This window comes from Manis pentadactyla, chromosome 5, assembly GCF_030020395.1.
Source record: "Manis pentadactyla isolate mManPen7 chromosome 5, mManPen7.hap1, whole genome shotgun sequence".
Classification (NCBI taxonomy): Eukaryota; Metazoa; Chordata; class Mammalia; order Pholidota; family Manidae; genus Manis; species Manis pentadactyla.
Window position 1 is genome coordinate 56,339,105 of NC_080023.1, and position 15,290 is coordinate 56,354,394.

The 15,290-nt window shown below is 36.2% G+C and overlaps 1 protein-coding gene across 1 annotated transcript; it reads right to left on the reverse strand.

The window, feature by feature from the left end:
- Nucleotides 1–338: 338 nt before the first annotated feature.
- On the reverse strand, nt 339–13,975 carry LOC118928663 (transmembrane protease serine 11B-like protein). Its single transcript, XM_036918125.2, is given in 11 exon segments — nt 339–1,962; nt 2,779–2,921; nt 3,394–3,652; nt 4,408–4,586; nt 5,116–5,154; nt 5,861–6,018; nt 8,188–8,218; nt 8,221–8,257; nt 8,354–8,472; nt 11,711–11,826; nt 13,899–13,975. Coding segments are annotated over 11 exon segments (1,320 nt in total). The 3' UTR covers nt 339–1,800.
- Nucleotides 13,976–15,290: the final 1,315 nt, after the last annotated feature.

Sequence of the window (15,290 nt, forward strand, 5' to 3'; positions counted from 1 at the left end):
TGACTTTATTGGGACAAACCATTAAAATTTCATAAGCCAAATAGAATTGTGTGTTTAGTTATTTTTGATTTGGAATAACTTACTTAGGTATTTTTATTAACCTTATATTAGGTTTTTTTCTGGTAGGTTGACATGAAAAATGTGATATATGTTCATATGTCTTTCATCAGAAGTTTAATAAGGCTTGGAAAATCCAAGATCTTCTCAGTCACATTTATAATTTTGCCCCTTTTGATCTATCTTCTATGTCCTTCTCACTGTATGTTCAATTTCTCTAGGTCTGAGAGGCTTAAAGGGCTTGATGAAATGTAGGACACATTTAGTGCTGCTTAGAAAGTTTCTTGGAAAGCTGTGAGTGAAGGGAAGGAAAATAGGAACTAAATTCAACAGGCCATGATTCAGATTACATTTTTATGTAGGATCAAGCAAGACATATAAAATATTCTACAATTATAAATACCTTTGTGCAAGTACTGCTGGTGTCATTTCCCAGCATGAACATCTTTTTAGTTGTACGCTATAAGAACAAGCAAACAAAACAATACCAACAGCCAAAAAAAATGTGAACTGTCAATATCTCTGGTCAAAATCACCTCCTTATCATGGACTTCTGTGATAGTAAGAGGTAGATAGATGAAGGAGGGATGTCATTCTGCATCCTTGGACAAGGTTGTTAACCTCTTTGGTCTCAGCTTCTTCATCTGTAAAGTTAGGATAATAGTGGTGTGCTTCATAAGATATGAGGATTAACTGGGACAATACATATAAAGTTATTAGAGTTGTGTCTCTCATGGTGAGAACTCAGTAAATGGTTAAGCTTTATTGCTTCATTTGTTATGATGATGATAAAGAATAATACAATATTTGATTATTATTATGACCAAATGGGTTAAATATAAAGGTAGTTAATAACTAAAATTTAAGATGCTAAGACTTCTTTAAGAGCCTTTGGTCTTTGAAATTTTTAAGAAACTGGGATTGTCTATGATGGAAAAAACTAAAAACTGCCACTTAGAAGCAAAATTGTGAAACTTTGGGACAACTACATCATATAGTTGCATATGATATATATTTATTACAGATCTTTGGTAGTGAGAAAACAGTCATCAGTAGACAGAGTAAAATTTCCACACAAACATGTATCGATACTACAGAATTAGTGTACCTGGTCTCTGTACTTCTAAAATGTGTTGTTTTACCTAGTTTTGCTGATGTGAAAACTTTTTCACTATGGTTACAAGAGTTGATCAAGACCTCAGTACAAACAAGAGGTTCTAAGCCAGTGCCTTGCCTAAATTCTGACCAAATTTAGTTCACAACCACACCTCTTGCACAAAAGCTAAGACATGAAGGAGGATTCAGCATGTTCCAACCCAACCCTCAGAAGTATTGGTTCCAGGCTTTCCCAGTGCTGCTTGCTAACTTGCAGTGGTCAAGGACATACTTTGATAATTTCAGAGAGTCTAAACGACTAAAAACCAAGAGCTTTATGCTGCAGTTAGATAGCTGCAATGTTGAGTTTATGAAACAGAAAACAAACAGTAATAGTTCATTTTTAGTTGGAGCATTTTCTTTGCTTAAGCCTTCCTCAACTAACCATGAGATTTCTTATTCTCTCTTGTAGAATTTGCTTAAAATTAAAATTCATAAATATTCTCTTAGGACTATATCAGGCAAAACTAGGCAAAAGAACATAATTATTTCAAAGCAGCCATCTTACGCATTAATTTAAAATGCATGTCAAGGTTAAGAATAATAGGCAAACATGACCTAAGATAGTTGCTCCAAATTGCTTTTGTCCTAGATACCAGTCTTGGAAACAATCCAGTTGCGGTAGGCAGTCACTCGTACATAGACACCTGGTTTATTGATTAAATCACATTCCACTCCCCAGCTCACTATTCCAACAAGGTACCAAATATTTTGAGAATTTGAATGAACTAGTGGTCCTCCAGAGTCACCCTAAATGAAACAAGGAATATTTGTCATTACGAGGGTCCACTTCTAGATAATTTCTGAATACTCTACTGGTATGATGAGCCCAGAGGAAGTTTGTGTTGCATGCTTCATAGAGGCCACAGAAAGGTGTGTGGTGTGAATCACTGCATCAGCCATAATCTCGGCTTTGGCTGGCTCCTTAGGGTTGACCTGTCTCAAAGGCATGAAGCGCTGAGTTAAAAGGTCTATTTCTATAAAAAAGCTTTTGGAAGACATATATTATAGATACACTTGGAGTATAGGCCTTCATATATAAGAAAAGTAGCCAGAACTCTAGCCATGAAGAGGCTAAAAAAGTAAGAGAAATGGGCTGGAAGTAACTGAAAATTTTCTGAGACATCCTTAATTGAAATAAGGTTAAGAGTATGGATTTTAATGCCAGACTACCTTGGTGTGTACGCTAGCTGTCTTCTCCCTTTCTATTGTGTCTGATTGTGTACAAATTATCTTCCTTTGCTTCGGTTTCCTCATCTACAAAATGACAATAATGATAGTACCTATTTCACAAGGTTGTGATGATGATTAAACTGATTGATATTTATAAAAGATTTCAGTCATGTTTTGCCCAGAGTAAGCTCAACATAAGTGTTTGATAAACACTTATAAACCCATGTTGCATGTAGGGACAACTTTTTAGTGCCCAAGCAGAGAGGGAGTTTGATAGGATTGCCAAAGTACAAATTAACTGAAACATGGAGTTGTCTCTAATTGATGATTTTCATAAAATAATATCAGCTGCATATATATTATGTGGTCAATGTGACTAATGTCCAGACTTACCTGACAGGCATCAACATTTCCTTCTATGTACCCAGCTCATAGCATTGTGTCTTGTATCATACCATTATATGATTCTCTAGCATTACAAGTGTTTGTAACAATAATCTTCACAGGTGCTTTCTGAAGTAATACTGGGTATTCACCTAAAGGAAATAAACATTATCAGCAAAAGAGCTGCTCTGCAACAGAGCAGGATGAGGATGAAAAACTTATTTTGTCCTCTGTGCATGAAACCTATATTTGACTCTTGCCTATTTTTAGAATGAAAATGTCCACTCAGTTTCCTCACTCAAGCCAGTGAAGAAGAAATGTTCAAAGAATAGTTTGGTATCTTTCTGGTGCTGCCTTTCTGTGTCCTTCTCTCCCTTCTTACATCTTTGGAGCAGACCTTTCTCAGTTGGGTTCTCCAGGTTATGGAGCTTTTATAACCAACTGGTCACCTTGGAACATTCCAAACCAAGAAATTTGCAAAGCCATAACTCCAAATACACCATTCCCTGAGAGATTGTCTGGGAACACCAGTGATAAATGATGCCTTTGACACTGTACCTAGATCACCAATGTTTTGGTTGCTTTCGTACTTTACACATTATGGTAAATTTTCACTGGACTTACCATCATGTGAATGTGCTCCCCATCCTGTAACAACAATTCCTTCACCTGGTGGAAAAATCTGTGTGGCTTCAGGAAGACAAACTCGATGTTCATCATTCTTAAATAAAACTTTTTCAGTGAGCAGTATAACTGCAATATCATCATGATACTCGCCTTGGATGTAGCCTTCATGAATAATAATTTGTTCAACATAATGTTGCATATAAAGGGGAATTATTTTAGTGCCAAGCTGACAGTATAGTTTTTCAGATTTTTTGTCCTAAAAAAATAAAAATTACTTGTTTTGTATTTATTTCCAAATAATAGAAATATGGCTGGCATCTACTATGTTCTTTTGGGGACATTAATATTACCTAGCTCTATAGTCTGTTCACAGTGATACAATCTGCTTTTTTAATTCATTTAAAATATCTTAGTTTGAGTCCCTACACCATACATTATAGAAGGTAATGGAGATATAAATAAAAATGAATAGCCCATGCCTTTAAGACATTTAAATCTAATGAAAGATGGGCATACACACAGGCAGTTATAATTGCTTACATGTTTGTGTATATAATTAGTGGGATCACAAAACACATGGACATAAATCTGCATGTACTAAGAAACAGAACATTTCTTAGGGAAAGTAGCATTTTGGATGAGTCTATGAAGCTGACTCATATTTGCTTAAAAGATGAGGAGAGGTGGATAGGCATGTGCAAAGGGGGAGAGAGGTATGAAACAGGATGATGTATTTTAGTAACAAATAGTTAAGAATGTCTGGAGTATAAAGTGATGAGAGATCAGAATCTTGTGAGAAAAATATCAAGTAATATCAAGAATAATATTGACTCTTTTCATTCTTTCTAGTAAGGCAAGAAAGTCTTAGATTGGCTGCCACATAATTAGTCTTCCTACCAGGACACTTGAGAATGAAATGGAGTGCTACTGGTAATTAAACTGACATAGCAGGTATTAACTGAAACTGTCCCAAGGCCTGTGGCCTCCCGACCTTTGAGCAACATGATGAACTTATTTTTTAAAGCAATGAGCTGCAGTCACTAGGTACCTTTCACTGATCAAAGACTCCCCACAGTAGTGTTGACCCTCCTTGCTGAGGCTTGCCTGCTATGGCCATTCCCCTTCCTGAGCAGTGGAGCCCCCGGTGACTCTATCATACGTAGCTGATATCCTTGCTCATCTCCCACAGCCTGTCAGAAAGAGTCAGTTTTGTTCAGTTGTTGGTAGGAAGATAATACTGATTTGACTGTAAAGCCAAAAGTGAGCTGACATATTCTTGTATGGTTTTATCTGACAGAATCTTGCACTAAGAGGAGTGGAATGTAATTCGAATAGCAATCACCATCGGCCCCGGGCTCACCTTCCTACCCAGCATAGTATTTCCAAGCACTTCACTTCAGCACTTAGAGAATATGAAAGCTCTGGGAGGCAGATAAAGTCACGGTTAAGCCCGTGGGCTCTGTAACCAGATTCTCTGGCTTACATTCTGGCCCCACCATTTATAACCTGAATGAATCTGGGGAAATTATTTCACTTCTTTATGCTTCAGTTTTCCCATCTCTAGAAGGGGATAACAAAAATACCTACCTCTAGGATTATTGTGAGGATCAAATGAGTTGTAAGCAAAGCAGTTAGAATATTGTCTGGTGAAGAGTAACCAATCTTGACTGTTTTGTTTTAGATTATCTCATACATTTAATTGAAAGTAGCTGAATTTACAGTTGTTGATAATCTTTTCAGCATTGACCTTACTGATTTCTGGAATAGCACAAAAAGCCCAAGGTAAATTTAATAGCCATCATTAGTCCACTGACCCTGAGGCAATAAAGTAAGAAGGTAGGTCCAGCAGAACAAGAGGATCCAGAAATAATTTGGAATCTGAGGATAAATTGTCAATTGAAAGGAGAGAACATTGGTTTATTCCAATTGTTCTTTTACTATATGTTGATGTATTGTATGGAAGGAAATACCATCTTCATAATTCCTCATGAGAGAACTTCTTTTCTATTTCATTGGGATTGTGTTCTATATTATCTAAAGTAGAAAATTGCCAGAATCTTTCCTTAGAAAAACAGGAAGGCCCTCAAGTGAATCTGATTCCTGTCAGTACACAAAAATAACTTTAAAAAGTGACCTATATTATAACAGATCACATGCTGCTTTTGAAAATTATAGGATTTCATGAAAAGAATACAAGACACACCATTACTTACAAGGACTGATCAAAGTCTTACTATTTACTTTAGAATGAGTGGTAACTTTCTTTCTCCCAGAACCCATTTTAAAATGTGGCATTATTATGATTTTATTATTATGTTTTTAATAATGAAGAGTACAAGTTATTGCTCTGAGTTATTCATTAAAAGAAAAATACTGAAGATTAGCTTTGTGCCTGGTGCTTGGGAGGCATGTTAGGGATGAAAAGATGAAAGTAACGCCGCTCCCAGCAAATACCTGCACTTACCTGTGAGCCTGAGAGAACTGGGGTCTGTAGTCCAGGGTCCCGAGTGGTTCCTCAGCACCTGATGCAAGATGCTTTCAGTTCTTCTTATGTTTTCCTTCATTGATCTGGGGGCCTTGAATATCAGCCATATCTGTGCTGTCACACTGTTGCTACCAGGACTGGAAACAAGATAAAGGTTTTATACATTGCTAAAAAAATAGCATTTCTTTCCTCATTCCTTGATCTTTCCTATCTCTATTTCTTCTCCTTTTATGTGTTTGTACAGTACCTTAAATCAATCACAGGATCATTCACCTGCCTACATTTACTTGGTGAAAATATCCATGTAGCTATATTATTCAGATTAGAGGACAAGTAATTCTACAAATCTGAGAAATAAGAAAGGCCTGAGGCACACAATAGATCTATCACACAGGAACTGGGATCATTTGCTCTTGTATTCATCAATCATTTATTAAGCAACTGCTATAGACAAGTGGCTAGGCTAGGTGCTGTTAGGTGATGCAGGAGTGACTGAGAGCCAGTTCCTACCCTTGAGGAATTGTCAGATTTCTAGGAGAGAGGGCATATGTATACACATGACTACAATAAATGAGGCAGAAGTGATAAGATCTCTATCTGATATGCAAATAGAGGCAGGATAAGTCACTTTTGACTCAAAGGGTCAGAGAAATTTTCATGGAAGGAGTGACATACACACTGGGTCTTAAAGTATTTTCATCACTACTTTATCATCAAGCGGAAAATTTCATCCAGCAAAGAAGAGGAGGACTAGTGCTCCAGGAGGACTGGATGGCAATGATTAATTAGGCATTTACTGGCCATCTGCTGTATTCCAGGGACTTCACTATCACATTTATTATCGTACTTCATCTCCACAATAACCGTGCAGCATCTTCGTTACACAGACAAGGAAAAACTGAGGCTCTGGAGGTTACCCAATGTGCTCAAGATTGCAGCTGCCTAACTAGGATCCAGATTCTGTGCAGCTAGTTCCATAGCCCAGGCTCTTCACACCACACAGCCTGTCTCCCAGGGCTCTCCCAGCCTGTGGCAACAGTGTCTAGAAGACTGGGCTCAAATGGTTGCAGGGTCTGGGGCAGATTTGTTTGGAATTTGGAGAGGGTGAGCAGCCCGAGAGGCTGGCCAGTGGCCGTGTAGGAACTGTCACACAGCCTTGTGGCTTGTGTCCACAGTGCCTCATTATGCTTTGCATCTCCCTAAGAGATGGCCAAGCTTTTTGGCAGATGAATCAGTAATCATTCCTAGGAAACATGTTTGGCCACCATAGCAGGGTGTGCTAAAATGAAAACCTCTGTCCTGTAGCCCCTCCATCACTTGCTAGGGGCCAGTACTCCCTGAAGATACCAAGGCTCCATGCATGGGAAAACAGCAGATTTCTGGTGGCTGCAGTCATCTCCAGTAGATACTTGGGCCCTTCAGTTTTAGCTTCCCATTTCTTTCCAATACTAAAACTGACCCTCAAGGTTAATGCTAGTTGAGACATTGATCCAGTCTGCAATTCCAGAAGTCCCATGAGTTACAGGAGCAGGGGAAGAAGGGCAGACATAGTCTGTTGGCTTTGATGAAGGTAAAAACAGTACTTGCTTTCATAAGAAATGTGTTTATTTGCAAATATTTCTGTACACATTATCTTCTTTGTTTCTGTGTACAGTTTTATAAGGAAAGCAGTGAAGGTGTTATCAATATTTCAGATAGGAGAGCAGACTCAAAGTGATACAGCCACACACCCAGGCTCTAGGATACTGAGTAGCAAAGGCTGTGCTGAGGCTGTCTAACCCCTATCCTTTGATGGCCTTCACTATATCATGCTACCCCACACCCAAATGCAGAGAACAAAACGTAGCTATTTTACTTTTTGTTATAGAGACTAGAGGATTTCTTTGGCATCAAAGCCTGGCACAGCTATGCTCTAGGGCAATTCTTCAAGGTTTTTAGCTGATTTGCAAGTATAATGACATGAAAAAACAGGGTCTTTATGCTACCACTAAAAAAACGTCAGACTACGTAACATTGGTCTAAGGGACTATCTAATGTCTGCTGGACATAAAAACTTAAGAAACCAGAGAGATGTGTCATCTATAATTTAATGAATAATACATTACCAGTACATCTAGTTAACTAAATATCCCAATCTTTACTTTGGTCTTATACTGAACAAATAGTCTGACAGTTAGCTTAAGAGAATGCTCTTTATTAGTAACTTATTGACTAATGAATGTAGTATTTCAATAGACCCTTTTTATAGGGATCATGAAATATATACATATATATGGGTTGAGCTCTAGCTGTTATTAGTTACTAACACCAGTGTGATGACTTGAGAATTGATATATGTCTGTAAATGCTAGATTTTTGAAATGCATCAACCAATCTCTTAAAGAGAACATAGAGTCAAATATCAAATTCCAATAATATACTTATATTTCAGAGAACTAACAATGAAATAAGTATTGGAAAATGCTAATTTACCTTAGTCTCGAAAATTTTGCTAAGGTAGTTATTTTCTGGTGATGTCTCCCTTTCATAATTTCTATTATATGGTATATCCAACACTTGAAAGCTACCTTGGTAATAGTAGGTCATGTTTTCTATGAGATAAGGAAATGATCCAAGAATTATTTAAGTGAAATGGATTTCAAATCCAGATATAGATTACATAGTATTACCAACTAATAAATATCATGCTCATTTAGATACTGATAAACACTGTGAAAACCTTTTTGACACAGTTGATTAGATAATCTTGGCATTGTGGAAAGTGTTTATAAGAACATTACTAGAGCAGATGTATATCAGCAAAAGATCAGGTAGAAGAGTAACATCTTAATTGAGACAGATGGGACTATATACTATAAATGAGGTTTCTGTCTAGAATAATCAGTTGTCAGACTATGAATAAAAAAATTACCATGTAATAAATATCTACTATATGAAGATACTTTATAAAAACTATATGAAGTATATCCAGTTTTTAGTAGAAATGTGGTCTCAGAGATATTCAGTAACTTACCTAATATCATATAACTACTTAAGAGCACAGTATCAAACATCATCTGTCTGATTCCAATGCCCATACCTAATCCATTATATCTCTTTCCCGAATTTTCATAGATTCTAAGCTATTTGATATATATCTTATCTCTAACATGTAATATATATTAAGCATATAGTAATATGCTGAATACTGTGTAATTAGCATATTATGTATGCCTAGCATATATAGTAAGCACTAAACAAATGTTAACATTCTTTTGCAATATGATCATTGCTTTTTTTACCTTTTTTATTGAAATATGGTTGAATGAGCAATATGAGAAGCAAAGGAGATTCAACAAATGAATAACTGACATTCCTGAAAGAAGAACTTGACAAATTAATTTGAATCCATTGTTTAAAAGGACCCATAGTGTTCTAAGAAAAATTGATACAGGATGAACAAAACACTAAGACAGACTGTACTTGGTGAACCCAAAGGATAAAAAGTAGCACAGCAGGGCAAGTAAAGATTTTTGCCATTTTAAATCAAAGAAACCTAAAGGCAACAGGCACTTCAGGCAGTACGGGTGGAAGTGTGATCAAAATTAAGAAGATCTGTTGAAACAGCTAGATTCCGTGTCCCTCCCAACTGCAAAGTAAAACCTGGGGCGGTTGCACATACTTGCATTTATATGATGAGGTTTTTTTCCCCAACTTGTCTATGAAAAGCTAGCAGCCTGGAATATATTCACACAAAACAAGGGAACTTTTTCCCCATCTGGGAATTCTGACCAGTGTAAGAGAAAAGACCTAAATATATTGGTAATGTGGGTTCTCTCAGTAAAACCTAGGTAGAACAGCCTACCGTCAAAGCCATTGTCAGCAGATAGCCCTTTCACAGAGAGCTTCCAGTCAGCTCGTTAGTCCCTGATCTTAAATGTCAGCAGACATGAAAAGATCAACATTTGTTTGGGAAAAGTATCTAACATGAAATACTGCTAGACTAGGCAAATAAAATCTTAGAAGAAAGAGACTAAAAATTAGACTCTTATGTGCAGAGAGATTTTGTAAGAAGTAAGATCAAAAGAGATCTTAGCAATTAAATATATAATAGCAGAAATAAATAAGTCAAAAAAGCGACTGGAAAATGAACTTGAGAAAATGACAAAGAAAGTGATTTTTGAAAGACTGATGGGTGGAAAATAGAAAGGAAAAGATAGGAAAATTAAAGGCCACATGTAGGTTGCCTATTATCCAAATTACAGGAGTGCCAGAAAGAGAGTAAAGAAAACAGGAAATCATCAAGAAATAATCTTGCAACATTTTCAGGAACTGAGGTATTTGAGTTCCAGCACTGAAAGGACCCACTAAATGTCAGCACAGTGGATCAAAATAAGATCTAGACTGTCACATTACCATGACATTTCAAAATACTGAGAAAAAAAAGTCCAATAAAATATTAGAAGGTGGGCACTGGGAGAAGAAGAGGTTCCACTCAAAACTCTAGAATCAAAATGGCATCAGACTTCTTGACAGAAATTTTGAAAGCATTAAGAGAATAGAATATTAGCTTAAAAATAAAAAATTCTAAGGGAAATTCTTTTCTAACCTACAATTCTATAATATTAATTAAGGTTAACAGTAAAATTAACATATTTTCAGACATGTGAGTTGTAAAAAAATATATACTTCCCAGAAAGCTGGAGTATGCATGCCACCACAACCAAGTGAATAAAATAAAAAATAAAAAATAAATATGGAACCCAGGAGTGTGGAGATTAAACCCAACAGACAGTTGAAGGCAATCTCCAGGATGCTGCTGGCGGGAAGTCCCACGACAACAGCCATGTAGATAGGGCATGAATGATTATGGAATCCTCACTTTCTATAACAGAAAGTGAAGAGATAATAACAATAACTCAAAAAACAAACAAACAAAAAACCCCACCTAAGATACAGTAATATTAGGAATCAATTTAAAGAGTTGAAAATGCTTATCTCTGAGAAATAGGAAATAGGAGTAGTGGAGGAGAAGGTGTATTTTTTCATAAAAAGCTCTGACAATTTGACTCTTTAACCTGTGAGTATATACAGCTTTGGAGAAAAAAAAGAAAACACTCAACCATGGCAAAGTCATGGAGAAAGGACTGATAGTAAGCATATGCTTTATTTAAGTACATAAATATATATTTGAAACTAAATAACTGCAATAACTACGATTGCAAGTCAAAGTGATTTAAACATTGAGAAAATGTTAAAAACATTGACAGTGTAAAAAGGAAATATTGCTAACAAATTACTAGGAAGTGTGGAAGAAAAATGTGAAGTATATCTATTCTGATTTTCTTGTCTTTCATAGCAGGATATAAATAAGCTAATGTCTTAAGTTAAAACACATGGTTTTTAAAATTAACTCCAACTTTCCTCATGTTTTTCAGTCCTTTTAAATCTATATTAAAGGGATTTTTTATATTATAGTCTTTGTTATAAAGAAAAAATCAGTCAAAATTCAATATTCTTTGGTTTCTCACTTCACATGAAATAAATGTAATATTTTAATTATAAAATAACATATATAGTATCATTTTAGTAGATTAGCTTTTCTACCCATTAGTCACCTATCTATGCAATGACATCTCTGTATGGTATACATTCTTTTACCTGTGGGTGCTCAAAAAGATGCCTGCCATACAGTGTTTGGCAAATGTTAACAATGCCTATTTCTGGGATCTTGGGTCATTGATGGCTATTTTAAAGGGAGATAATTTACTGTTTGCAATTATCTCTTTGTCTTTTGTAGAAATAGAAGTGTTTACGCCTGGAATAAATAAAAATGTATACTTTACCAACCTACTTCCAGAAAATTAACCAGGAGACCGATAGTTAGTCCCAGGACTGCCGACACTCCGAGTACACTGGGGGCAATCACCCACAGTGGCAAAGGTATCCGGAATGCTGTGACTGGTCTGCAAGTAAAAGATATGAACATTAAGGCACTTTGCAGAAATAACAGTCATTCCAAATCTTTGTTTCTTTCCTCTTGCTCACCCTAGAAGTTCCACAATTTAGGCACAGTAGTAGCAAAATATTGGAAGGAAGAAAGGGAGGAAGAGAGATTGGAAGGAAGAAAAGAAAAAAGAGAGAGAGAGAAGGGACACAGGGGGAAAGAAAGCAAGCCAGCCCATGAGTTTATCTTAAAAGTTTATACTAAAACCTCTCTGCATCTGTGCTGTGAAATTATTTTTCAAGATTATGATGGTTGGTGCCAAATGATCTATACTTAGCCTCTAGTTCCCTGCTAGAATTAATGGGTAGTGATGCAGTTAGGATCAGTAAGTGAAGACCCTGCCAGGTTGTGGAGGAAGAAAGGAGGGGAATGGAAATATCTTAGAAGTTCTTTATGCCTAAGCCTATCATAATTGTTTAAAAGTATGATCATAATCCTATTTTATTTATTATGTCCTTATAAGAACACACACAAATAATGAAGTGCCACATTGAGTCAGAGCAGTGTCCATCTGTCTTCCTAGCTTGTTTAGGGCTGTGGTTCAAAGAGATCTTTTGTGTATGTTGTTATCAACCTACAATAAGGTATTTTTCCTGTCTCATTTAGATAACACATATATGTTGAGAGCTAAGCTTAGGTTGAAATATGGATTTGTGGGAAATTCCCAAACAAAGAGGCATAGGGAGAGAGTCTAGGAAGAGGGAACAACATAAAGAGCTCACAAGTGACCAGCAATTCAATTTTCTAGCAGCAAAATGTGAGGCATGGATTGGCCAAAGATGAAACTGAACAGTGTCATGGTTAATTTCATGTGTCAGCTTTGGCTAGACTATTGTACTAAGTCTGGTCAAACACTAATCTGCGTTTTGCTATGAAGATATTCTGAACCTATGACAAACATTTATAATCAGTTGATTTTAAGTAAATATTACACTCAATAATGTGGGTGGGTCTCATTCAATCAGTTGAAGGCCTTAAGAGCTAAAACTGAGGCTTCCAGGAGAAGAAATTCTGTCATAGGAGTTTAACATAGAAATCCTGCCTGAGTTCCAGCCTAATAGCTTGTCCTGTGGATTTCAGACTTGCCAGCCTCACAATTGTTTGAAGCAATTCTTAAAATAAAATCAATCTCTAGATAGATAGACAGAAAGAAAGTTAGATAGGTGGATGATAAAGATGGATATAGGTATGTAGCTAGATGATAGATAGTTTCAATTGGTTATATATATATATATATATGTATATGTATATATACATGTATATATATATATATATATATATATCTGGAGAAAGAGACAGAGAGATCATGTCAGTTCTGTTTCTCTGGAAAATCCTGACTGAAAGAAAGGCAACCCAAGAAGGACCTTTCATGCACACAAAGTTGTTGATATTTGTCTTATGTATTGGGGCCCATCTAAGTGTGATTGGAGGATGTTTAGATCAGAATTACCCAGTAGCACTTACTGAATATGCAGAATATGGTATCCTACCTCAGATTGAGGAGTTCAGATTGCTGGAAAGGCCTGAGACTTTGCAGTTTGACGCAGATTCCCACTAGACTATGTACTATCTTCATAGCAAAAATATGGAAAAGATTTAACATAGCCAGGACTAGACTATCATCATGTTTTTCAGATCAGAGGTAGTATCAGGGACAATGTGTATGATGTATTGGGTCTCAGATAAAAATAAACTGAGCTGAGGCTTTCAGGAGGACACATTTAAAAAAAAAATCCATCCTCTGCTGATCTTTTTTTCACTCTTTTTGAAAGGTATTTCATATTTCTCCTATTTTGCCTTGAACTTCCAGCACCATCTGCCCCATTCTCAATCTTAGTTGCAACCTTACTTCCTAGTTCACTGAGAAAATAGAAAGCATCAGAAGAGAATATTTACAGCTCTATCAATCACATTTGTGAACTTCTCTTCATCTGTACCCCACATTCTACTTTTTCCTCATGTTTCTATAAATTGTGCCCTTAAGCCAACCCTTCCACCTTCTCATCTCACTCTCCAACCTATGTTTCTAACCTATGTTCCAGCCATTTTAAACTACTCAGAGTTCCATGGACAACCAGACTTTTTAATGCTTCCATGTCCTTGTACATTCTGGTCCTTCTGCCTAAATGTTCACTTCAAGTCTACCCAGTGAACTTCCTCTCATACTTTATCACTCAACTCTGCCATCTCCGCTTCACTGAACTCTTCCATGAGCCATTCTATTTAGATCTACATTGAGAGTATTTTCTTTTTTATCTTCACATGACAGTCTTTTCACCTCTACTTGTCGTCTGGAATAATATCATTGTTTATTCTTTTTGTTGTTTTATACCGAGGGCATAGCATGGTGTCTAACATATCAGAGATAATATTTATTAAAGCAGTGAATGAATGGAGCCAAAGGATATCAAGGACAACTAGATCATGAAGGATAGATCAGAGGAGACAGATCATGGAAAGCCCTCAGTGCTATCAAAGGAGTTCTGACTATCCTGTGGCAATGGCTGACATGGGGCACAAAGTGTTTAAAAGATGAATCTGCAAGCAATCTGTATGAGAATGGTTTAAAGGAGGGAGAAGAATGAAAAGGGAAGACCAGTGAGGAAAGGGACTACTGGAATTCATGGGAATGCAATAATGGGATCCTGGATGGTGGTAGTAAGAAAAGAAAGTGATAAATTTGAGCAAGTTTACAGTAGAACTGGCTAATTAGTGAACCATACCAGTAAAGGAAGGGGCTATGTTAAAAAGGATACAAGACTTTGTCTCAAGAAGTAGAGAAGAGTAATATGAAGTCTAGAAGAGAGAACTTGGGAAGAAAAATGGTAAATACTTTACATCTTGAGTTTGAGAGACATTTAAACTACTAGTACATAATTGGAGATATCAGTCTGGTAGTTAAGTTAAGCCATAGTTGTGGATGTAAATTTAGGAGTCATCCCAAAACAGGGAAGAAACAGAGCTATGAAACTAGATTGGCATGTTAGTGCTTGTTATATAAAATACTGTACAAAATTGGTATTTCTTTTTCCAAGGCAAACATTTATTTTCATTCCAACTACAACTAATTTATCCCAATTTTTCAAACCATTCTGAATTTTATAGTCTCATTTAAAATCTCTCAAAAGACTTTGAGTTATCAACATGTTTCATAACTGTCAAATTCAAAATATTTTTCACCTTTCAATGATGCATAAGCACTTTCCTTATCTCATAAGCATTTAGCTCCACCAAAATTACTTTGCTCACTCTTTAGTTCTCTCATTTTCACTCTACACTCTTTCTTTACTTTTCAGTCTCCAATGAACTCTTACTAATACTTTTTCCCCCTAGTAATCTCTTAATTGGGGTATATGTGTACATTTCTTGTTTTGACTAGTTTTATTTTTAAAGCTTTACCTTGGAGCAGGACTGCATATAGAT